General features: G+C 36.9%; 2 protein-coding genes across 11 annotated transcripts in view; both read left to right on the forward strand.

The window, feature by feature from the left end:
* Positions 1-1,553: 1,553 nt before the first annotated feature.
* LOC122076708 (transcription factor SPATULA-like) lies at positions 1,554-10,994 on the forward strand. Of its 5 annotated transcripts, none has more exons than XM_042642171.1 (10): positions 1,554-2,384; positions 2,480-2,577; positions 2,670-2,757; positions 2,849-2,914; positions 8,281-8,337; positions 8,970-9,290; positions 9,422-9,491; positions 9,761-9,926; positions 10,017-10,087; positions 10,612-10,994. In XM_042642171.1, the coding sequence occupies exons 1-9, from the start codon at positions 1,863-1,865 to the stop codon at positions 10,063-10,065; spliced, it is 1,437 nt and encodes a 478-aa protein (XP_042498105.1). In that variant the 5' UTR covers positions 1,554-1,862; the 3' UTR covers positions 10,066-10,087; positions 10,612-10,994. The 5 variants fall into 5 exon arrangements, with proteins under 5 accessions (XP_042498105.1, XP_042498104.1, XP_042498108.1 ...); XM_042642170.1 differs by having other exon boundaries at positions 10,617-10,994; XM_042642173.1 differs by lacking the exon at positions 10,612-10,994 and having other exon boundaries at positions 1,559-2,384; positions 2,479-2,577; positions 2,692-2,757; positions 10,017-10,466.
* Positions 10,995-16,675: 5,681 nt separating this feature from the next.
* Positions 16,676-24,793, forward strand: part of LOC122076710 — a 33,141-nt gene continuing 25,023 nt past the window's right edge. For 3 of the 6 annotated variants that reach the window (XR_006139563.1, XM_042642178.1, XM_042642179.1), the window contains exons 1-5: positions 16,679-16,897; positions 16,973-17,084; positions 17,226-17,285; positions 17,844-17,954; positions 18,141-18,222. Coding sequence is in view for 4 of the 6 variants with exons in the window: in XM_042642178.1 (XP_042498112.1) it covers positions 16,849-16,897; positions 16,973-17,084; positions 17,226-17,285; positions 17,844-17,954; positions 18,141-18,222 (414 nt within the window). In the remaining 2 variants the exon portion in view is untranslated. Of the gene's footprint in view, positions 16,898-16,972; positions 17,085-17,225; positions 17,286-17,843; positions 17,980-18,140; positions 18,223-24,793 lie in introns of those variants that run through there. The other 3 variants (XM_042642177.1, XM_042642180.1, XR_006139564.1) reach the window with 3 other exon arrangements.

Consider the following 24,793-nt stretch of genomic DNA (forward strand, 5'->3'; position numbering starts at 1 on the left):
CATAACATTTAGCCTTCTATTGCATTTGGTTTTCCTTCTATTTTCTTTATGCCTTCCAAGAAAAAAAAAAATGGTGTAGTTAGTACATGTGGCTACCACTATGGGATCTAAGAAGAATCAAAATGTATTCAATTTGATTGTCATCCCCTAGTATTGGAGCAAGGGATCAAGTCCTAAGAATCTCTTAATCTAAGGTGATTGGATAGGACTCCTAAAAATAATATTTAGAATGGACTTTGTACTTATATTGGGCATAGTTAGGCCTCATCTTTTTTTCACTTTCACTGACCGCACGAAAGTTGTCAGACTTGCTTATAGCAGGCATGGGCCCATTTCTAAACAGTTGATCAGATACCAATCTATGGATGTTTGTTTGTTAGGTTTTTGGGGCCGACTTGCTCTCCTAGGCATGTCTTTGAGACTTAAAGGGCTGCCTTCCATTATATATATATATATATATATATATATATATATTTTTTTTTTTTTTTTGCAATAAAATTGATATTATATGTCAGAAAAAAAAAATCGATGAAAGAATCCGGTGGAAGACTACATGTAAAGAGTACATCTTACAAAGATGTCTACAACAAAGAAGAGTGATGAAGGAGAAGACTTTTATTCTTGGTGGACAAAACATAGAAAAGTTTCAAATTGACACGGTTTTTCAAAAATGAGAACGCAGAATGGGCCATTGATGTGTACTAGAACAAGTACCGTTCTTGATTCCATTCTAGGAACATACAATAAATACAAGTACCAAACAATGTTTCTGTCATTCCAGAATGCCTTCTATACCCAATACGTGAAAATGGATATCAAACACAAGCAGGCTGTGTTTGGTAGTCAAGAGAAGAAAAGAGAAGAAAGGAAAAGAGAAGAAAAGAAAAGAGAAGAAAAGAAAAGAAAAGAGAATAAAAGAAATGAAATGGTGAGAAAATAAAAAGATTATGTATGTTTGGTAACCAAGAGAAGAAAAAAAAAGAAAAAAATTCAAAAATTTTTGAATTTTAGGAGAGAGATAGACACATAGGAAATCATTGTGTAATCATAATTTTTTGTCTTGTTATCTTTTCATATTTTCTCTTATTTTCTTGTGTTTTTTGTAAAAAAAATTTGGAGGAACCAAAGAAAACTTTATAATTCCTAAGAGAAATTTTGAATTTCAAAAGATGAATCTTCTCTTGGTGAAGACTGAAAACATATCACGTTAAAGAAAAATTCTTCACTTAAGAAAAATATACAAAAAAATGTAAATTTTTTTTTCTTCTCTCCGCTGCCAAACACAGCCTAAGATTACCAAAATGATATTTGAATCACCCAATCCAGTTGAGTCTGTGGGTAAGAAGGTGGGTCACCACGTCGGCTACCATGGGTAAGAAGGTGGGTCCACCTCAAGACGAGCTCACCAGAAATTACATTAATAATTACGCACTAATACGAATTAATAAACTACAAATTAGGAATTAGGAGGGAGAGGAAAGAAAGAGGGACCAAATTTGATTTCAATTTTTCGGCTTCCATTTATGGGTTTTGTACTTGGCGCAAACAAACACTCAAAACAAGTAAAAACGTTGCAGGAAAAGCTCTTAATGGAGTAGGCAACTAGCCATACTCATAGCCTCTGGTTTGTTGTTATTATTAGACAGACACAGCAACAGATCAGACAGACAAGATAAAAACTGCAGAAACGCAAAAGAGAACACCACGGAAAAATAGGAGAGAGAGAGAGAGAGAGAGAGAGAGAGAGAGTCTTGACCCTTGAGACTGAAGAGGAGAAATGGTTTTGCTTTTGCGGAGGAAACTGGAAACCAAGAAATTCATCTTTCTTCTGCTACTGTGATTTCTTTCTGATACATCTTTATATGGCGGAAATGTACGATCAGCCCGTCTGCTCTTCCCCTCCTCCGCCGGTTCCTTCTGCTCTTCCTCCTCGTCCCACGCTTGTTGAAGCAGACGAAATCTCGTTTTTTCTTCATCATCTCGTTCACTCTTCCTCCCCTTGCATGTCCTCCGATAGAGCCAATCCAATGCCCTTTTCTTCTTCTGTTGTTGCTGTTCCTCCTCCTCCTCTGTTCTCTTCGTTCTCTCAACCTACATCCACCGTAAGATCTTATGAGTCTCTGCCGGAGGCTCATCCCCGACCTTGCGGATCAGGTCTTGTCTCGGATTCCGACTGCCGAGTCGGGGTTGGAAGCTCCATGGCCGAGTCCTCTGCCGCTGTTGACTCTTCCTCCGTGATCCTTTCTTCTGCCGGCGTTAATTTGAAAGAGACCACAAGTACAACTTCCGCTGGAGCTGCTGACTGTGATGTGCCCTCGGTTTCGGCGAAGAGGAGGAAGGTCCCCACGAATAATGATATCGACGATTACGATTGCGAAAGCGAGGTATTTTTTTTCTTATTTTTTCCTCCCTACCACTTTCGTACTCTTATATAGTCTTATATATCGCATATCACCTGTCAATTCTGGTTGGTCGTAGGATGGTCCGGAGGCGCCTGAGGCACCGCCAAAGCCAGCTCCACCTCGTTTTTCTTCGAAAAGAAGCAGAGCTGCCGAAGTTCATAATTTGTCCGAAAAGGTTTACTCCTAATTCTTTGATTCTTAAATTGTTTTCATCTAACTACACTGCGGGAAAATTTTCTTTTTTGAAAAATTCTGCTCTTCCTGAAGCGTGGAAGTGTTGGATGCACAGAGGAGGAGGAGGAGGATTAATGAGAAAATGAAAGCCTTGCAGAACTTAATTCCCAATTCTAACAAGGTTCCTATTCGTTTTACTTTCCTCTTTCTATGGTGAGTGTACATTGAGCTTGAGTTCTCCGGTGATCAATTTAACGTTCTATTTGTGGCAGACGGACAAGGCCTCGATGTTGGATGAAGCCATTGAATATCTCAAGCAACTTCAGCTCCAAGTTCAAGTGAGCGCTTCTCCCTTAGCATCCCTCTCAGTGGACAATGCTCTCATGTTCGTTTCCCTTCTTGTTCGCTAATCATGTGTGGAACAATACGGGTTTGCCTCAGATAGTCGGATGCACTTAACCATTACATGTTAGGTTGTCAATCATGAAGTTGTTTCTGAACTTACCTACTCACAATAAATAACAGTTGTGATGTATTTGCATCACCAAATACATCAAGATAACTCTGTAAATTTCATTAAAATAAAATAATAATAAACAAAAAAAATTAAAAACAAAAGACAAAAAAAAAAAACTCTGTAAATCATCAACGACAAACTGAACTGAGTAGAATGGCCAAACAGGATTTGTGTAGTCCACCCTATTTAGATGGGATAAGGCTGAGCTGTATGTTTTTCCATGTCCCAGTTTTTCTTTATATCAAAGGTTACTGAATCTGATGGGCAGTGGAGATTACTCGCTTGTGGAGGACAAGGAGATGTGCAGTTTCTCCATTGACTTGAAACTTGAAAATTTGGTTATTGTGGCCTTTGGTGCCATTTTGTTTTCCCCCCAAGAGTATTCTTCGTATTTTCAAAGAACCATGCTCTTGTGCTGGACACAAAATTTTAATAATGATTCAAATAGAGTATGTTTTAGGAGTTATTCTTATTTGGGGATAAACTAGAGATAATCTCTCTTCAGAAGGGCTCGCTTTATTAAACTTCTGAACAATTTACAGGAGGGTAAAGGGTATAGCCTTGATTGAGATTGCTAAACCTCTTGTAACAAAGAATAGCTAGTGGCAAAGAGAGTGGTAAAGTTGCTGGCTCTTGTAACTGTGGAAAGATGTTCTTGCATGGCTGTGGTTTGTTCACATTGGCAATTTGTGGGTAGTTTTTCTTAGCAGGCCATCTCCTTTTCCCATAAGATAATCGATAACTATTGATGTGTATTTATGAGCATATAAACAAGTAATTCCTAACAAGCCATCATAAAAGTTGATAAGAATTGTTTTTGGGCTCTCGGACATTGAATTATAATAAGACTCAGTAATTTAGCTTCTTGTCAGGTGGCTGAGATGAAGGCAATTCCTTTTTATTGAGCATTCCCCTGTTTTTTCTCCTCCCCCCATCTCCATGGCTTCATACTGGCTATGAGCTGTTACAAATTCTAGTTTCGTAGCTTTGCTAGAGGATGCCTCCTAATGTTTCTGAAAGAATTGTCCTTGCTTCCTAAATGGCAATGGTTTTTCTATTTTCTCTCCAGTTATTGTTGGTTTTTGAGCTGATCTATGTCACTTGCCTCCATTTTTTGTATTGCTTTGGAGGTTTTTGGTTCTTGTATGATTTAAATTTATGGATGTTTTCTTATTATGCTGGGTATCCTTCACTTCTATCCATTGAAGAACCTAACTTTGTCAATAAGGCTATGTTTGGTAGCCAAGAAAAGAAAAAAAATGAATTTGTGGAGAGAGATAGACAAAAAAAAAAAACCCCATTGTGTGATTATGATTTCTGTCTTATTATGTCTTTTGTACTTTTTCCTTTTCTTTTCTTTTCTTGGCTACCAAACATAGACTAAGATGCCTTAGTTGTATAAAGGAAAAAAAACTGGAGCATTTGAGGGGCTTCTAAACTGGCGTGTGAGCTTCTTTCTCGGACTTGTTAGGTTTGGAGAATTCTCATTGTGTCCTTGTAACAGTTCTTGCAAAATCGTGCTTCATAAATACTCATATTGTCTTAGAATTTGATGAGGTACGTGATGATAGTGTATTTTAAAATGTGTCTGAAAAAATACTCTTTATGTGAATTTTTAAGTTATCAAGTGTTTTTCTGTTTGAAAAGGCATCTTTTGCAATCCTCAAAAAAATGAGCAAGTGAAACAATGCCTTCTTTGCACCAAAAAAAAAAAAAAAAATAAATAAATAGATAAAAAAATACAATAAAAAAGCCTTTTGGAGAAAGGTGCAATGGAAGGGTACATTTTCATATTAAGGCTGCCAAGTGTTTCTGTTCTTTTGGGTGCTTGTGGATATGCTTTCTGGCATTGTTGGCTAGACCCGTGGATATGCTTCCTTGCATGTTGTCAAGGTGCTGCCTAGGTGACCAGGTCTTGCCTAGCTATAGGTTTGGCTAGCTGATCACCTCAACCATGGAAGTCTAAATATCTGCACTTTCATCGTGTTTTAGTTGTTGTAGTATATGTGTTCTGCACTATCACCTTCTTTTTTTCATTAATTATTGGAGAAAGTTTTCCTCCACCAGGCTGGAATGTTCACCACTGCATCCTAGGGTTCACAAACCCCTATAGGATTTTAATATATTCCCCAAAATACCATCCCGATAATCCTCGCACGCATTTGTACCCGCTGCAGTGAATTGACTCCTATTCACCGTGGTTGAAGGAAAACTCGGTCCTTAATTATTTGTCCTGTGTAAGTGACAAACTTAAGTTAGGTGCCCTTTCACAATTTTATTATTTTTTAAATTTCTGATCTACAAAGATAGGTTTTGCATACTCTTTTTTTTTTTTTTGCTAACAACGGGTATCCAGGCTTGCGGCCTAACTAGTCCCGCGGGCCCATATTCATGGTGGACTATCAATTATCAAATATGGTAAAAATTTAATAGTGACTTTAAAAAAAAATTTAGGTTTTGCATGTTATGTGTTTGTTACCTCATATTAGAATGTGTAACAAGGACATGGTTTTGGAGTGTCAAGGCCAAAGAATAGCCAATTTTAGCAATTGGGCGACCTAGGGAAGCCTAGGCTACGAAACCCCTCCACAGCTCCCCTCCCCCCACCCCCACCCCCACCCCCACCCCCTCTCTTGGTTCCAAAAATTGCCCCAGGGAAACTTAGGCTTTTGGAGACTTATGCAGTCATACGAAAAGGGCATGATGACTCTTTAGACAGAACCTGATCTCTTATAGATATCCAACTTATTGGACCTACAAAACTGACCTTTGGTGATGTTTTTTTCCTCTCTTTCTCTGTCGCTTGACCGAACATATTTTTGACTATTTTATAGTCTATTGTCTTTGGGCATATTTATTTCATTGATGGTTCTAGTCAGTACTTCTGGATATTGAAGGTTACCAAGAACAAAGACTAACTTCTTATTGATCCACTTACAAATCAGTCCTGTACTATGGGAATGAGATTTAAAGGAAAGCAACTTCTCTGTTCCTTGCCAAATTGTTGGGTATTTGTCATCATTTAATGACAATGTTTCTAACAGTCATGACTTTCATATTGCATGACACATCCAAAAAAATAAAGCACTATGAAATATACACAATTCATTGGAAATTGTGTTGACATTTACGAGAAAGAGTACTTATGAGAGCAGTGTCATTGGCTGCTTTACACATATCGACGTATCATGCACAAATGTAATGCATGAAACTTAGATTGAAGGTGAAGCCTTCTCCAAAGTCCTAAAATGCTTTTTTCTACACAAGTCCTGTTATGCTTAAGAATTTTCTGGTGATATGTATTTTGATGGCTGCCAAAATGACACAAACCTCCTTTAATTTTGCTTGGGAGTTGGGTTTGGCATCCTGAAAGATACTGACAGATTTACAGCCATTATCATTTCCGAAGGACAAATTCGAAAGAAGAAGAGATGGTATAATCCTAAAACGGGAATTTGTTGACCTTGTTTTGATTGGAAAACTTGTAATTGATTATGTAAGTTGTTTTTATTTAATTTTCCCATTGGTCATTGGACAATTTGGATGTTGACTGTTATTGATATGAGTTGATTCTTGAATTTTGGCGCATAGATGTCAAGGCATTGCCTAGGTGCCGTTAGGTGTCCAGGCTCTTTCTTGGGTCCAAAGGCAACAGCATGCCTTGCTGTTTTGTTGATGCTTCATGAGTTTACGTTGATTTATGTTTATTGGTTTTGTTTTTTTTATGAATATCCCTATAATGTATCTTATGCTTTGTTTATTATATGTTGGTTTTCTCATATTAGGCCATGACTAGCATAGTTATAATATATTGCATTGATATGGCTAGAATTACATGTAAACATAGTTACATAAAATTATCACTGTTATATTACACAGTCATTGATGCACACCTTGAGCGCCTACGCAATGGCTTGGGTTGCCTTGTCACCTTGACAAATATGTTTTGGCATGGAGGAGGTTGGAAGGAGGAACCGCCATCAAACAGTCAATTCTTTTATTTTATTATTATTTTTTTATATGTAAATTCTTTTATGTTATTTTTCCTTCCATTTTTTTAAGGGGCAGGGGATTTAGAGGCTAAACTAGAGCTAGTGGCGAAAGGGGTAACACGCACTCGAGTTGGGAAGTAGGAGACTTTTTATGGTAGTTGGGGGTGGGTTTCTTTTTGCCTTTTCTGTCCCATTAGGCTTTTAGCTTTGAGGCTTCTTTTTTGCTTGTTTGGTATAGACACTAGACGCTGGCATCACCTTGTGTTTTGATCCAGTTTTTGTTCAGTCATAGGCTATAAAAATTTTAACAAGTGGTTACATGTAGAGGTGAAAACGGACAGTCAAAAATCCAAATTGAACTTGAATTCTTATCTGTTTATTTGGATATTAATCTAGATAATTGAATATTGGATACTGAAAAAGTTAAAGTATTGGTTTCGGGTATCGTATTGGAAAGGTGATTTTAAAAGACATATCATATCGTATTGGAGAGATGCAAGATAAATATGGAAATGGTCAAGAAACCTATGGTAATGATTAGGATATTTGCAAAATACAGTTTTGAAGCATCAAACATTATAAATAAGGAATATATGAAATTATTATGTATAAAATGGAGAACAAAGTACAACGAGACAAGTGCATTCAATGGATAAGTGATAGGAAGAGAATACTGCCGGTGGGAGATCTCTATTCATTGCAACCAGAGAAGCCAATTATGTATAATACCAATTTTTTTTAGGTATCTTTTCGGTACCTTAAAGATATGATACATATCGGCGGTTACGTAGGATACTTAAAACCTTGTATAAGTATTAGGATATTATTGGATTCGAATTCGGATAACTCATATCTGAATCCTTCGTGTATATGAATTTGGATACTCAAATGAAATATCCATCGGATATCAAATCAGATTCGGATACTCACCGATTTTGATCTGCTTACGTCCGCAGTTACATCCTATAATTAGTGATAGGACATCTTTGCCTAGCTCTTCTAGAGAAGAAGACTTTTTCTCAGTTCCTTCTCTCTCTTTTTATCAGTTTGTGAAACCATCTTCTTTTTTTACCAATCAAAATGGCCACCGGTGAAAAATTGTCTGCTGAGTTGGGGTCTCTCCTTGGGTAGCTTGTAGTCCTAGTTTTAAAAATTTTCCCTGGCTGTCTCCTAATAATTTTTCTTTTATTTTCAGTTTTGCACCGTAAGTGTAGAGTGGACATTACCATTTCCGTGGCTACTCAGTCTAAAGGTATCCTGCTAATTGATGAGATGGAGAATTGTGGAATTATTTTTGTGTGAAACATTCTGAAATTTTGATGTTTGGGGTTCCTGTAATCGTATACTGCATAAGAAATTTTTTAGATTTTCCTATATCAGCAATCGCACTGAGTGCAGTAAGTTGGATGGTATGCTTTACTTGAAGTGCAACATCTAACCCTACAAGCTAGTGTGTTTTGAGGAAAATACCTTGTTTGTTAGAAGCTTTCCTATGAGTCTTTTAATCTAGTTCACATTTACCTTCTATCAAGATCAGAGAATAGAATTTAAATGGAATCAAGTAACATTAGCAGATTGGTTATTCATCTTTTATTATTATTATTATTATTATTATTATTATTATTATTATTTTTTGATAACGAAGGGTGTCCCCACATCCTTTCGAGTGGGAATAGTCCCTACGGGCCTCCACAAGCCGTTTCCACTCTGAAGAGGGTGGGAGCCCCAAGGAAGAAAATAGGGTGGTGCCAATGGGATTTGAACCCAGGTAAGATGCTTCCTGAGGCGCTTTACCCACTATGAATCACCAATGGACCAAACCCCCCTTGGGATCAGCAGATTAGTTCATTATTAACAGTATTTTATTTTTTGTGGGTTTCACAGATGTTATCAATGAGAAATGGTTTGAGTTTATACCCCATGTATCTACCTGGAGTTTTGCAATCTACACAGTTGCCGCAAATGCAAATGGGCTTTGGTGATGGAGAGAGGTCACTGCATATGAACATGGGAACATGCACAATGCCTGTGAACCAGGAAGACTCAACACAAAATGCATTCAGTCTGTCCAATCAACCTGCACCCTTGCAAAAACCAGGAGTCTTACCCAATGTGACAAATATTACTAATTCGGAATCCTCATTTGGGGCAGATTTACCTGTTCAGGCCCACAATGGACCATTTCAGCTCTCTAAAGCTTCTCAGGCAAGTGAAGTTCCCCCCCCCCTTCTCTCTCTCTCTCCCCCCTCTCTCTCTCTCTCTCTCTCTCTCTCTCTCTCCCCCCTATGTTATGAAGTCATGGGAGTAATGACTGCCTTCTTAACTTGCATGTGAAGGAATTCCATGGGGAAGGTTTATTATGCCAACATCGGTCAGATATGAGGCACTCTGTGAGGAACTCATCAGGTGGGTCGTTTTAGCTGACAATCACTAGTCTCCCAAGTGGTTGGATATGGTGGTTTACTGGCCTTTTTAGCTTGATACAAACAATATTCGGTCTTTGATTTGATTTGAACCTTCTAACATAAAAAGACACTCTCCTTCAATTTCTTTTAGTGTAGTTCAAAGCTGAGACAACATGGACAATGGGATACCCAGACTGTTGTAACCCATGAGACCATTTTATTGGTTACATAAGTCTATTTGAACACTGATTGGACCTTTGGTTTTTGAAGAAAACAACAAACCCATGACAACATCAACTCTGCCTTTTGATGCACAATCATTAGTTTCGCTGGAACCTGCCTCTTTGGGAGCATGTGTTTTACACAAAGAAGGATCACAAGAGGTGCTTCCAAAAGATGTAAATGGTAACCAGATTCTCATTCAACATCTGCATAGGTAAGATTAATCCATCAGATATTATTCTGTTTCTTAACATTATGAACGAACTTTTTCTTACATGTTTGGTTTTTCTCCCTCACCATACAGACTGGAAGAAGTGTGTCGGATTGAAAACAAGATGACCCCGGACTGCTAAAGTTGGCCATATCAGACACCTTGTATGTCGCTAACAGATTGGATTTGGTGTATTATAACTTAATCAGTACCTCGTCTTTCTCATGTTGCTCAGGCATGTTTGGTATTTGATGCAAATGCCTCCAAGCAGAGTAGCAATTGAACAAGATTCACCGCTCCCTAGAGGTTTTTTTATATTGCTCTGTAGAACAGATGTTGGAATATAGGATAATTCATGTATACTGATGATTCTTTTAGTTGGGGTTACAGTTATCTCCTGGAGTTAATTGCCAACAATTATACTGCTAGAGTCAAGAACATGGTTGCTCCCACCCCATTCTCCTGCAAACATGGTTGTCCAGTGTAGGAGACCTGAATTCATATAAATACAGACCAGAGTTCTCTGCCTTGCTCAATTTTTAACATGGGACGTTTGAAAAGTGGAACTGCAAGATTAGATGTTGTCCTGTTGAATCGATCATCTATAGGCTTTGAAGTTGGGAATATGCAGTTCTCTGATTATTACTCCTCATGGGCATTGATAACCCTGTTATTTGGCTGTTTCTAGTGCAGATTCAAGATCCAATCCTGGATGATGAAGTCCTACACGAGGAAAATGCCAATACCTCCCTATTTCATTGTGTACTCTATTGAGCTATGTTTCATATAGACTGGAGCTGGGCTAACTAAGCTAAAGTTTTTTCTTTTTTCGTGAAAAATATGGTGTTAATTGACTAAGGCTCTGATATGGTTAGATGTGAAGATAAAATTTAAACTGTTAAGTGACATGAAATGATATAGAAGATATAAAAAGAAAATTTCCAATGGGGTTTTTGGTTGGAATTGAACTAGATATAAAGTGGGGTGAAAAACATTGGGTATGTTATAGACGGTGGTAAGTTGTTTTTTTTTTTTTTTTTTTTCAGTTATATATGTGGATTAAATAGAAAAGTGTGTGTTGAATTTGTTCCATGTATTTGCATACTTTCAATCACTTTTTATTGGGGTTTCTTTCCTGACATTTTGCCTAGTGAAGCATAATGCTTTACTATTTGTTACATGACAATACATGTGTTAATTCATGTGATTGGGCGACTAGATAAGTATCTTATTGGTATAATTTCAGCTCAAAATGAATAGATGAAGTAATTAAAATTACAAAAGATGTTATTTTTATATTTTATATTCATTTCAATCAAAGTTTGAACAGGTACAAGAAAGAAGAGCTTCCCAATGAACAAGCTAGTTAGGAGAGGAGTCAAACACATTGACCGGGAGTAACTTTTGGCACCCGTTGATCTAAAATGAGTTGAACTATGGTTTGAGGATTTGGTTTTGGATCAGATCGCCTGTATCGGTAGCCGGTAGGGATTAATGGTTGTATGGTAAAAAAGTAACAATTTGATTCAAATTATCCCACCGCCCACAGCAGGCTTTAAAGAAATTGTAAGAAGAAACTCACACCGTATCTTCTTTTCGGATTTGGCTCTTCTGTGGTGCAACACAGTGTCAAGTGCCCATCTAAAACATTGGGTTGGGAATGATCACCTTGGATTCTGTGTCAGGACACTTTTGACCATTGAATGTATGTCGAACATTGTGTTGTCCCACAGAGGAGTTAAATCCCTTCGTTTTTGCCCCAAAACTATTTGCCAAGAGTTTGCTAGCATGGCTAGTCGGCTACTGGGTTGAAAAAAATATAGTGCCAGTCGAATCCAGCCTTCTCTGTCATTTATTTCCTAGTCCAACTTTAATTTAAAGAAAAAGAAACAAAAAATAAAAAATAGTACATCTATTGGTAGCCAATCCTAGGCATTAGGCACCGTCTTTAATCTCATAGGAACACCGGTCCTAGACCTGGTTTTGGTGTCTTGTTATTCATTATCAGTTTGTTGTTACATTGTTATAAGCTGACATGAAACTTTATTTTGTCTTTTCTACTTACCGACTCCCAGTGGGATTGTTCTACCACAGAATCTGTACACCTGATTCCTCGCAATTTCTGCATAACTCTTCTATTATAAGATCGGTAAATTCTGTATCTCATAATTATGTTTTAAATGCCCTTTCTGTTTTTTACTTTGCTTTATCCTAAACCCTAAAATAAAGATTTCATGATATTAACACCAAGTGATGAACTCTAAATTCCACTAATTTGGATTTCAATATTTACATAAATGAAAAATCTGATGACAATGGCCGTTAACCAAATTTATTATTTTCTCTTTTCTGGTAAAACTCAACTATTGAATGGGCTGGGTTTGAGGATGGGCTCAAGCCGCTCAACCCCAATGGAAAAGAATCAAACTCCAAAGTAGGAAGAAAAAAAAAACCTTACTCTCATGATCTCTCCCACTCTCTCGATTCTCACCTCGCTCGGTCGTTATCACTTGTGATTTATTACTATTTTCTTTGTGATTATCTTTTATATTATTTTAAATATTTATTTGTGCCGCATTCATTTGATATATAGAATGAAATGGTATATTTTGGTTAGTGATAGAACATAGTATCTGATGACATTTGGTTTGATTTGGTACAGAACTTGAATGACCTGTTTCATATAACCAAATAAATTTTGAGGAGCTGGGTGAGTTCTAGATTGAAAAGTACTCCCCCCCCCCCCATCTCTTTTGAGGAGTTTGGTTGGATTATTAGTTTTTAAAAATTTTACATCTATTTTACATTAATTTTACATCCAACCAAACAACTATGATAAATTAATTTCTCTGTTGCAACCAAACGACTCAGAAGGGGAAAAAAATCGCTTCACTTCCCTTCCTTTCCCATTTCCCTTGCAACCAAAAGCAGTCTCAACGAAAATGTAAACATAAAAAAGATAAAGAGTTTAGAAATATATTAAAGAGCGAAGAAGGGAGGAAAACAATAGAAAAATGGGGAGAGAAATATAAACCATAAACATTCCACCTGAGTTCTACCCATTCTTGAGAAATTTAAAAATAAATCATATTAATCATATGTGAGATTTAATCACTTTCTAGCTTCACTGTATTGTTAAGCTACTGTCATAAGTTGATTTGTGGTAGCGCGCTATAAGTCATTCTATGTCATGGGTGCATCTACGGGCAAATGGCCTTGTTCATAGCGCAACCATTGTATGGTCGTGCCAATATTCTCTGCTCGTGTGTTTTTAAACCTTGCAGCATTGTTTTTGTCATCAATAGTGAGATGACAGGTTCATATTTGCCAACTGTGCATTCAGATTGTTGTTAAGAGTTTCAAGTCGATTATTCATTCAAATGGACGTTCATGTGCTCGAGAATGGTTCCTAGTTTTCAACGTATGTGTGTGCATTAGGGGTGTCAAGCGGTTGGGCCGGGCCGATCACGATTGGGCTCGGCCAATTTCTAGGGCTGCATTGTGAATGCCCGTTTAGCTAAACGGGTTTAGCTAGCGTGGGCATGGTATAGTTAATAATCGGGCCGGTCAGTCTTGGGCTTTAATTGAGCTACTATAAATGGGCCTTAACCGGGCTATAGACCTATTTAACTTTGAACGGGCTTTAAAAGAGGTCTTCTTTAAAATTGGTCTCTTAAATGTGTTTGAAGATAAATACCAATAAAATGAGGTAAAGATGGGGATAACAAATAAAAAGATCACATAGTTAAAATGGATTAAACCAAAGATAGGCAAAGTAACTAAATTACTAAGGTACTCAATCTTTAACCCATGAAACTCAAATCAATTAAATTATCCACATAACCCAAGTTTAGTAAGTTCAAATCAATTAAACTATGCATAAAATATATGAATGTTCATATAACAATTACCACCATCTCAATTGTACATATCACATAGCCTTAGCACTAAATACAATAGTATTACAAAAACTTACAAGTAATATTAAAAGGGTCGGGCTAGCTCGGGCATAAAGGAGTCAGTTCAAATCAGGCTTGTAAATGTGTCGAGCCGGTCGAGCGCCTATCGGGTTAGGTGGCTGCACCATGTACTACATGTTTATAAATGTGTCGAGCTCAAGCCCGACACATTTATTAATCGGGCCAGTCTATATCGGGCCATAAACGTGTAGGACTCAGTCGGGCCTACCGGTGCGGGCTTGAAATTGACATCCCTATTGACAGAGATGGATTTTGCATTTGTAGAATTGAGAAGGGTCTGAAAGACCACATTTTCCACCACATTTTCCACCACATTTTCCATTTTATAGTAGCTCTTCACGGCAAGCCCCACCTTAATATTGGACCCTTTGGTCAATATCCAATCCATGGTGTTTGCTCATTAGTAAACTACACATTAGATGATATCATTTTCATCCTAAATGCTCTCCATTTCTCTTATTCAGTCACCACCATCTCATCCCAACATAAAACTGCATTTCTATTTTTAAGTCACACATGCCATAGTTCCTCGATCACCTGTACTCCCTTCAAACTTCAACTGAACCATATTTTTTTAGTCATGAGACCAGAAGAAGAACAAGACCTGAAACATTTTCCATAGCACACTAGCTCATGCATCAACTGTGAAACAGTGGTCAAATAAAGCAGAAGTTGTAGCATTAACACTTTCAAGAATTTAGCTGTTTCTCCATTCCTCAAAGGTGAATGATAAAAGAGTAACTAAGCAAACTCGTGATAATTTCAATCCTATAACCTGAAATTTTAACATAATCGTGCAATCCTATAAGCCAGCCATTCAAGGTTAGAGACATCAACCAAATAGTATAACTTATAACTTCTTTAGATTTTCTGGCGATCATCCAACTATCAAATTTGAGACTTTCAGCTTGATGACCAATAAAGATGCCTCCAATATATGTCTTGTTTCTGTTACCAATTTTTGACAAACAAGAGGACAAATTTGTTTCCGTGTTTCAGACTTCGACCTATCGTCTGAATGGCCCAAATGTATAGGCAGAGAGGGATGGAAGCAAAAGAAGTAAGATTGGGAAGAGAAAAAAAGTAAAAATAGAAAAATTCCAAAAGATGCGAAAGCTTCTTTGTGAATTAACAAAAAAAAAAAAAAAGAAGAAAAAAAAAGAATTAACAAAAAAAGGGGCAATAATGAGAAGAGATTTAGGTAAAATGCTGATAGCACAAACCTGGAATTCTGTAAAACTAAACCAAGTTTCATGTCCATACTCCATATGTTAATGTTGTTCTCACATGTATGATGTGGAGTTCATTCAAGGCTATTTTGCTTGTTTCTCCAAAAGATCCCCATGATCTCAAGTTCAACCAAACAATGGAGGCTCTTGCAATTAGAGACACCCTTAAACAAGCAAGGCAACTAAATTTCAAGCGGGGCATTGGAAGTTCAATATGATGCAAAAGAAATAAACAATTTTAACAGGACACTATTTCTCCTCTTGACAAACAGAAGAAACAACCAAGTGGGTTAAATTTACAACACGACTAGTCACCCAAATGAATGGAAATGTAGATTTTCCAGTCTTTGGTGTATTTGGGTAGAGTGAAATTTCTTTCGAAAAAGAAAGTACTAGGAGGAACATATGCAAATTAGAGATGCAACTAGGACACTAGGATAGCCTAGTGGTGGGTTAGCTTCGGCTTGAAGAGCCCTCAATCAAGGGAGGAGGTTGTGGGATTAAACCCTGTCGTAAGTGCGTGTATGTGTAGGAGTAGATGGCCGTTGATTCTACTAGCTCCCATTAGGATAGAGTAGCAAATATATATATATATATATAATAGTATGAAGCAGCAAATCTTTCACTTGACAATTTTATCCTTTATTCTTCATTATGTCTTCTTTCTCTTCATTTTTTTTTAATAAAAGCACGAAGTGGCAAATCTTTCACTTGACAATTTTATCCTTTCTTCTTCATTATGTCTTCTTTTTCTTCATTTTTAATTTTTTTAAATTGCCGGTACCCTTTATATTATTATATTTTTATAATACTTAATACTATTTATCTTTCTTTCTCCTACTTTCACACGATTTTGCCTATTCAAGCACAAAGTGGCAAATCTTTCATTTGACAATTTTATCATTTTTTATTCATTATGTCTTATTTCTCTTCATTTTTTTTTTTTTAAAATTGCTGATACCCTTTATATTATTGTATTTTTATAATGCTTAATACTATTTATCTTTCTCTCTCCTTCCCTTCACACGATTTTGCCCATTCAAGCGAAGTGGCAAATCTCTCACATGACGATTTTATCATTTTTTCTTCATTATGTCTTCTTTTTCTTCATTTTTATTTTATTAAATTGCTAGTACTCTTTATATTATTATAATACTTAATATTATTTATCTTTCTCTCTCCTATTTTCACATGATTTTGCCTATTCTTTTTTTCTTTTTTGTTTTTTAATATATATATATATATATATATATATCATACTATTATATAAGTGCATGTATTCATACTTTGTGACTAATCTTTTTCTGAATTATTATATCTTACTTTTTCTGTTTTAATATTATATTGCTCATATCTTTATCTTTTTCTTTTTTCAGTTTTTGATTCCCTTCATCAATAAATTAAACTCAATTATTTTTTTAATCTTATTACAAATCCAACTCTATCGTTTCTCTCCATATTATGTTATCTCCTTCCATCTTTAACGTATTGTTTTTTTTCTTATTAAGTAACTAATGTAACGATGAAACCCAAATTCTTTGTTACTGGTAAACAAATCTATCCGCAAACCTTTCTTTCTTTATTCATATTTCTCTTTTTTTCTCTACCTCTTTCCTTTATTCTTCTCTTTTTCTTTTTCTCTCTCTCTCTCACTTTTTCATATTTTCTCTCCCCTACTCTGCCTCTCGTGAGTCTCGACTGCCAAGAACTTCTTCCATGGATATGCTGCAAGGGACAATTGAAGACCTCCTTCAATCTACTGCAAGTTTCGGTCCTATTTTTCTTTAGAGAAGGTTTTTTTTTTTGTCTTCAAATTGAAGCTGTGAGAGTTATTTTTTAGGGAAATCCTACATCTACCGAAATTTTTTTGCAAGGTTCGATCAAGGTTTTTCGGAATCTAGATCTACAACAATACCAACAGCTCTAGGGCTATACTCTCTTCCAGTTCACAGGTAGCTTCTCCACTCCTTCTCGAGTTTGATTGCAGATCTGAGTGTTTATGTGGTTTTCTATTACGTGATTTGAGTTTAGATGGGTCCTTTGTTATTTCATATTGTTTACAAGATACTTAGATATTGGTTGATCGATCCCAGACATCTTTTTGTTGGACCCATAATTGGAGAGGGAGCTCATGCCAAAGTATATGAAGGAAAGTAAGTCAAAAATGGATTTGTGTTCCTTATCATTTCCTTCAATTTTTTTCTTTTTTGACCGACAATGGCACCTGTTTCAACTTGAATTTCCTGCCTTTTATTGTGATTGGGGTTTTGGTGATATACTTTCGGGAATCTTCTTGGAGACATTAGCTTTTCAGTGTTCGAAAGTTACGGTTCTTCAGCGAGAATTTCCCCAAATCTGTTTTGTGGATCCTTTAATTTCTAAACCTTCTTCCATTCCCCTAATTTTTTGATTGCTTGAGTCTTGTTGAACTTGAGTTAGATCACTCTCTAGAGCAGATCATAATTTTTTGATTGCTTCAGGCTTGTCGAACTTGAGTTACATCACTCCCTAGAGCAGACCTCAAAGTCCGTACATTTTGCGTATCCTATTTTTTTCCCTCAGGAGAAATTGATGTTGCTTACATACATTTACTTGGGGTTTTCTTATTGATTAGAATTTTCTTGTTTTTAATTTTATTTTCTGGTTATCTTACTCTGTTTTTCTACTCAGGTATTTGCGTTATAGTTATCTCACTCAGTTTTTCTACTTAGGTATGAAAACCAGAATGTTGCTATCAAAATTGTCCATAGAGGGGACAATCTGGAGGAGATTGCTAAGAGAGAAGCACGGTTTGCAAGAGAAGTTGAAATGTTGTCCAAAATTTAAGACAAAAACTTAGTTAAAGTGGTAGTTTTTAAATAATAGTTCTGTGTAATTTATTGTCATTTCCTTTTGAGATTTGTTTTCTTCTCTCCATCTATGTTTGGTCTTAGTGGTTTATAAAATTTCATCTCATGTGCTTGGGACCTTATAAAGCATCTAACAACGCTTATTGTGTGTATCATCAGTTCATCAGTTTTGCGCTTGATATTGCTCGGGCAATGGAGTGCTTGCAATCACATGGAATCATTCACCGTGATCTGGAACCTGGTAAGTTTTAATTTAGTGTCATTATTTGTTGATACATATATATATATATATATATATATATATATATATATACCAAGTATTGTGATCGTTTTGCATTCTACCCTTGATCAGTGTGTTCAACTCAATATTATTGGACCTTGATAAGTTTGTTAGGTACCAGATATTGATTTATTTCTTGATCTTGTGGAAAAAATTGGAATTGCTGCAAAGATATGATGATTAAGAATAAATGATCATGGTATGTTAGAGGGGACCAAAAAATTCATTGATATTTTTTGTTTTCACAAATATTCTTTTAAATAACTTTTGTTGTTATGTTTTTCAAATGTATGTGATTGAGTTTGTTTCCACAGTTTATGAGAAGAAACTCAATGAAAGAAGAACCCGGGGGAAAAGGGTGTGGACGAAGAAAGATTGGATATGTAGGCAATGAATAATAGAGGCCCGTACTTATATCCACACTGAATGTGGCCTGAAAGTCTGAAACCCAATTGGGTTGAGCACAATCCTCTAATTATGAATGGCGATGTTCCAATTTAACCTGCCCCATTGTCATCCCTAAAGCTTATAGTTTTAAAGGAAGGGTTTGATCAATTGCAAGTTTGTAGAAGTTTGAGTTGTGGAAAACCAACAATAGCGCCGATTCAGTGAGAGAACTGCCACTCCTATTAGATAGGAGTTTTCTTGAAACGGAAAAGCAGTAGGGATTAAGAAAAACCAACAATAGCACTGGCTTACCTTCTTCTTCTTGTTCTTCTGTTTCTTCTCCTTAAGAAAGTCCCCATTCCAGAGATTGTAAAGACAAGACATTTAGTAGTGAATCTACGACGACTTCCTCCAAGGCCATATACGGGTGGAATCAAACGAACTACTTTGTACTCGTCAGTCGAGCTAACATATCCGAAACCCACCGAGCCATCAGGCCCACAAGATGAGAAGGAGGTACGAGGAGGTTTTGGTAATGTAATGAATTCATGTGTACTGGGATTACAGATATGAATGATATCAGAGTCTTGAATGCAAATTAGATCGAAATGAGTAGGTATCACAAAAGGTAAAAGTGTCTTAGACTTGAATTCAAATATGCTTATTGGGTTCCTTCTTCTCTATGCTTTTCCCATTCTTCGCGAGGAGTTAACGAGACGAAGAAAAGACATGGTTCGGATTTGGATTTGGAATGATGACGAGAGTGGAGGTGAACAAAGTGAGGATCATCAGAGATGAGATAACGCCATAATTTACATACGCACCTGAATCTCAATAGGGTCTTCATAGGTAGCCTCGATAACACGTTAATCCATACTTCTTCGGACAGAAACAGCGGATCATGATCATGGCTGCCCATCATCGGTGGTGGTGGTCTAGGATTATTTTTTCTCTAAATCGTCTTCCCCATCTCCGCTGCCTCCATATTAATCTATCAAGAGCTACCAACAACCAACAACTTTATATGAATTTCATAACCGGCATTCTCTATTCTTTTTTTCCTTTTAAAACTAACCTAGTCACCTCCCCCTCTCCATAGAAGGTTTCAGTGGAGAGATCTAAGGAGATTTCCTATTATAAAGGTTAGAAGAAAGAGATGAAAAAATAGATTTAGTTTCTATAATTAAGGGAGGAAGAGATATGCATTAGATATAAGGAATCTATATAAAAAGGAAGTTTCTCGTTAGAGAGATATGAATTTAATAGTTCAATTCTTGGTAGGATGTTTTACTTTAATAAAGAGATGATGCAGCCATCGGCTTACCATCTGTAGAGGAGAGAGTGGGAGATGGAGGGGGTGTTCAAGTAATTAAAAGGAAGTACTAGAAGAACATATGCAAATTAGAGATTTTTTTCACCTCAAGTCCCATTTTACCTGGCTGGTAACCCCCACTCCTTTGAATCACGCATTGAATCACCCCTATCACTGTGTCTTCATATCATACTGAAAAAAACCCAGCCACCAATCAGAGGTTCCAATTCTGGTAACCGGCCATCACCAACCAATTCATCCCCTGTAAAGAAGCTTGTGGGTTTGTTGGGCTTCAACCGCAAAAATGGTTAACAAGTTTATTTGCATGAAGAAGAAGGATTGGGAAATAGTAGGTTCAAAGAGCAAGAGGCATGGGCGGTCGTAGTGGACATGGAGGAATAGGATTTGGGGATTTAGAGATTCGGATTTGGAGTTATAGGGATTTTAGGTTTGAAAATGTAATAAGGGTAGAATGATCTTTAGACTTAAAATTTTTAGTTCAAGATACAATAAGGGTAAAAAAGTCTTTTTTATTTAAAAAACTAACACTTCACTCACGGTGTTAGGTTGGGTGGATTTATTTGTAACAAATGAAACACAAAGGGGGTGGATGTAATAAGGGCAAACACGAGGGGAGGTGGATGTAAATTTTCCAATTAAAATTTAGGGGTGCTAAAAGATAATTTTCCTCGAGATTCAAGAAGATCAAGAACAATCAAATAGCAAGTATAAGTACAGTTTGTACGAGAGGCTTTTGCTTATAGATAAGATTAACCATGACAGTTGTCTCTTCTCTAATAGAGAACTACGAAAAGATGGATCTTTATGATAAAAGAATAAATAAAAATCAATACGAGAATAAGAAATCTCTAATAATTCATTAAAATGTGCAATTTCTTGTTTAAAGAGATTTGTAGCAAGAGTTATACAACATGAAAGTAAAAAGAAACTTAGTATAAGAAAACTTACATAAAGGACACAAGCACAATTGAGGAAGAAATACAGCTTACGTTGGTTACAAATTGATTACTCTTAAAAACTCAAAAATAGAAACGAAAACATAAAAACTTAAGCTTGGAATTTCCGATGCCCCTTCCTTCAGTAAGAGGCCCCTTTAAAATCTATGTTTGATAAGTTTCTAGTTTGCTAACAATATCGAGTACATCCCTCATTTATAAACGAAATTACACTTAAATCCATTATGTTAGAGGAAAAGCGTTAAGTGATGACATGGTGTGGCTGCTATTTCTAAATGACAACTTACTATTTTACCCTTCCATTTTAAAACCCCCAAATTCAATCGTGCGTTGTAAGTTTAAAGCATCACAGGTAGTGTTGCTACTCCTTGAATCATTAAACTCCATTAAAGAAGGGATTTGGAGTTTGACTTTCGCCCCATTGCTCTTCGTAACATCTTTAAACTAGAAAAAACTTCGATTATTTCTCAAATATTGCTTAAAGAAGTGAAGAATGGAGGAGAAATTCAAAGGTTGAGATGGGGAGGTGTTGGTACCCCATTTCGGCCAATCTGGCCTACAGGAAAAAGAGCATGTGCTAAGGGATTCACTGATCTAATGTCGATCGATTGATCGACTGTGTTAAGGAGTTGACTGACAATTGATGACCTAGTGTTAAAGAGTTAGTCAGTCAAATTGAACAACCAGGCTAACCAAATATGGTCAGACTAACCAATTATTCTGATCGATCAAGCTACACTCAGTAATCTAAGGATGAAGATCAAGGGAGTATGCAATTTCAAGTGGGTCAAGCAGTTATAACTTTTCAAGTGGGTTATTGCATTGTAGAAATTCAGACTATAAAATGAGCATCAATGGAAGAGGAAGGATATCTCAAACAGATCAAACAAGTTCAGACATGACTTAGTTATGTCAAGTAGATTAACAAAGATCATGACAGACCGTGCTTTGTCAAGATTGTCTTAAAGACTATGACGGCCCTTGTTTGGTCATGGTTGTCTCAAAGATCATGGTGACCCGTGTTTCGTCATAGTTTTCTCAATTTTCATTCATGACAGTCCCTCGTTTTGTCATGATTGATTGTAATGTGTTGGGTAATTGTATTACAATCTCTTACAAAATACAAATTGCAATACAAATCTTTTGTAGTAGAAACTATGTTGTTGTGGTGCTGATCCTTATATAAAATGAGATGAGAAAAATTTAAAATAGATGTTGAATCACCACCATAATAACTGAAGAAACTTCGAACATAATTGAGGTTGAGCCACACTTGTAGTGCTACCTTTAAGGTAATTGATGCCCTCTACTGCTAAGAGTTGTTCTGTACTTCTACCTCTAAGATAAAACAACCTCCCATTAGAAGATGAGGCAGTTCTTTTAGTCCCTTCTGTTGGGTCCCGATTGATACTGAGAGAGGGGTGAATCAGTGTGCCAAATATTTTTTTATTTTCCAATTGTACTCATGATGTGGCAATCACTATTTGCACTTCAATAGCACAGTCTTCTGATGCTGCCCAGAGCTGCAATGTATACTACTGACCATTCTTACTGTTACATAGAACTTACTCACATAACCTGTATTACTGCCCAGAGCTGTCTCATAAACCTCACGCGATAATCACTGTCACATACATACACAGTCATATGCACATCCACACTGCACCACCAAGTGGTCAGGTCTACTAGTTGTACACACCCATTCTGCAGCCAAGCACTCCAATCTACAATACAAATAGGAGCATACACATCTACAACACAAGAAATACGTGTTGTGGCAAATTGCCTACATGTAGGGAGTAATGCCCACTATCAGTCTCAGTATTTACTCAATACTAATTATGACTGCACCAATAACCAATGGAACAGATTCCCAGTTTCCACCAATAACATACAATGGCTAGGTCTTCACCATAGTTTTCTCAGAATGATATGAGAGGCCACACTCACGGCAAATAGGTTTAGGTAGTTGTAACTACTAAGGAACACATAGCCCTTGTGTCCAGCATCCACTGAACACCAAAAAAAAAAATAAAGTTAGGCTTATGACAATGCCCTATAGTGAAGCACTCATACATGTAAATTTGCACCCAAATAGACAACAACTATCACTTAGACATTTTATCAAATATCTAGCCTACAATGATTTATAATAATGAAAATTTGACAAAAGTGAGGTTATCTTGGTAAGGAGTAACTGTCGGAGATGCAATAATGTCGATCTCCACTTGATGCGGACCATAACCACGTTGTCGGTGCCGCCAAGGATTCAACCCCAGTTGGCACTTGGGTTTCTTGAAACAACTCACAAGAACCAAATTCTAGGTTCTTCTTCTTCTTTCTTTCTTTTCTCATTGTCTTTACTTTCATGGAGCAACAATGGCATTCACATTCACACACACACTCCTCTCTCTCTCTCTCTCTCTCTCTCTCTTCTCTCTACTTTTAGTCTTCCTTGTAAATAAAACTTTAATGGAGAAATAGTATTCTTAACAAGAACCATCAAACTCCCTTAATTGGATTTGAGAAAATATTTTTTGAGAGGCATTCAAGGCACACACAAAGAGAGGGAAAAACTCTTCACTATTTCCCTCTTCTTCTCTTCTCTTCCATTTTCTTTTTCTTTCTCTTGGCAACAACCAATAGAACTTTCTGTCTTGGTTTCCAGCAGCTTCCTAAGCCTCTAATGGGGGCTATGGATGAAGTGCAAGAGGATGAAAGTCTTTCATTCAAACCCTTAGCCTTCCACGAGCTTCAACTCATTTTTCTGATCACCTCAGAAAATCCTCTACCTAATTTCTTCCCTCTGATGTGTAGAGCTCAGAGAGATGAAGAATCTCCAACTTGAATCACCCAAATCGGAGTTAAGATGAGGAACATATGGCCATTTGAAGTTGGACCAACCAGAACATTCAAAATAGAATCTTTAGAGGTTGACGTAGGTTACGGTGGCGGTGCACGCAATAGGGGTAAAATCTGGGCCATCAGATTAATCCAAAATCCACTTTTAATCTGAGCCTTTAAATTATTCAAATGGTTAATAAATCTTAGCCGCAAGATTAGAATAACCAAGTCAATTGATGATGTCTGCGTGACGCAGGTGCTGACATCGTCAGATACGTTGTCGACGTGCCATTGGCTACATCAACACAAAATACGGTGGCTGTCGGCTATCTCTCATGAAGGCTGAAACAGATTACAGCCGTTGGATCAAGATCTTTAGATCTAGTTTAATCTAGATCTCATGAGATCAAATTAAATGGCATCTATCTGCAACCCTTTTTGCATATGCGTAACACTATAGCAAAGATGATCAGGTAAAGCACCAATCCATTCTATATAATACACTCCACCAACGAGAATCCTCGTATAAGCATCTTTAACGCTAGCTCTTGCATGAGACGTTAGATCTGAATCTGACCGACATGGCTCAATCTAAGCAGTGCATTAAGGATCATTCTGATTCTCTTATATACACATAAGCCCCTGCCTTCATATTTTCAGTGCTACACATCCCTTATCAATTAAGACCTTCAAAATCTCAAAATTACATAAAAGTTCCTGAAATTTCAAAATAAAAATTTGGAAAATCCACCCAACACCGAGAGCATATCTAGGGGTGTCAATTCGTGGCCCGACCCGACTAAACCGATCGGGACAGACCGTTTATAGATCGGCCCGGCCCGGATCATTTATTAAACGTGTTGGGCTTGAGCCTGGCTCGTTTATAAATGGTCGATCTCGGTTTTGCTACTTGGACCGTCGGGCGCCGGACTGAGACCGACCGATTAATGCCTGACCGAGACCGGCCTATTGTGCACCGACTTGGCCCGACCCTTTAATGATTGTAAAATAC

The sequence above is a fragment of the Macadamia integrifolia genome, chromosome 4, assembly GCF_013358625.1.
Source record: "Macadamia integrifolia cultivar HAES 741 chromosome 4, SCU_Mint_v3, whole genome shotgun sequence".
Taxonomy (NCBI): Eukaryota; Viridiplantae; Streptophyta; class Magnoliopsida; order Proteales; family Proteaceae; genus Macadamia; species Macadamia integrifolia.

Excerpts from the sequence above, each read along its gene's own strand:
- LOC122076708 (XM_042642171.1), top strand. The coding sequence starts at position 1,863 with ATGGCGGAAATGTACGATCAGCCCGTCTGCTCTTCCCCTCCTCCGCCG. Across the intron at positions 2,915-8,280 it reads AACTTCAGCTCCAAGTTCAA|TTTTGCACCGTAAGTGTAGA; the intron begins GTGAGCGCTTCT and ends TTTTATTTTCAG. Across the intron at positions 8,338-8,969 it reads CGTGGCTACTCAGTCTAAAG|ATGTTATCAATGAGAAATGG; the intron begins GTATCCTGCTAA and ends TGGGTTTCACAG.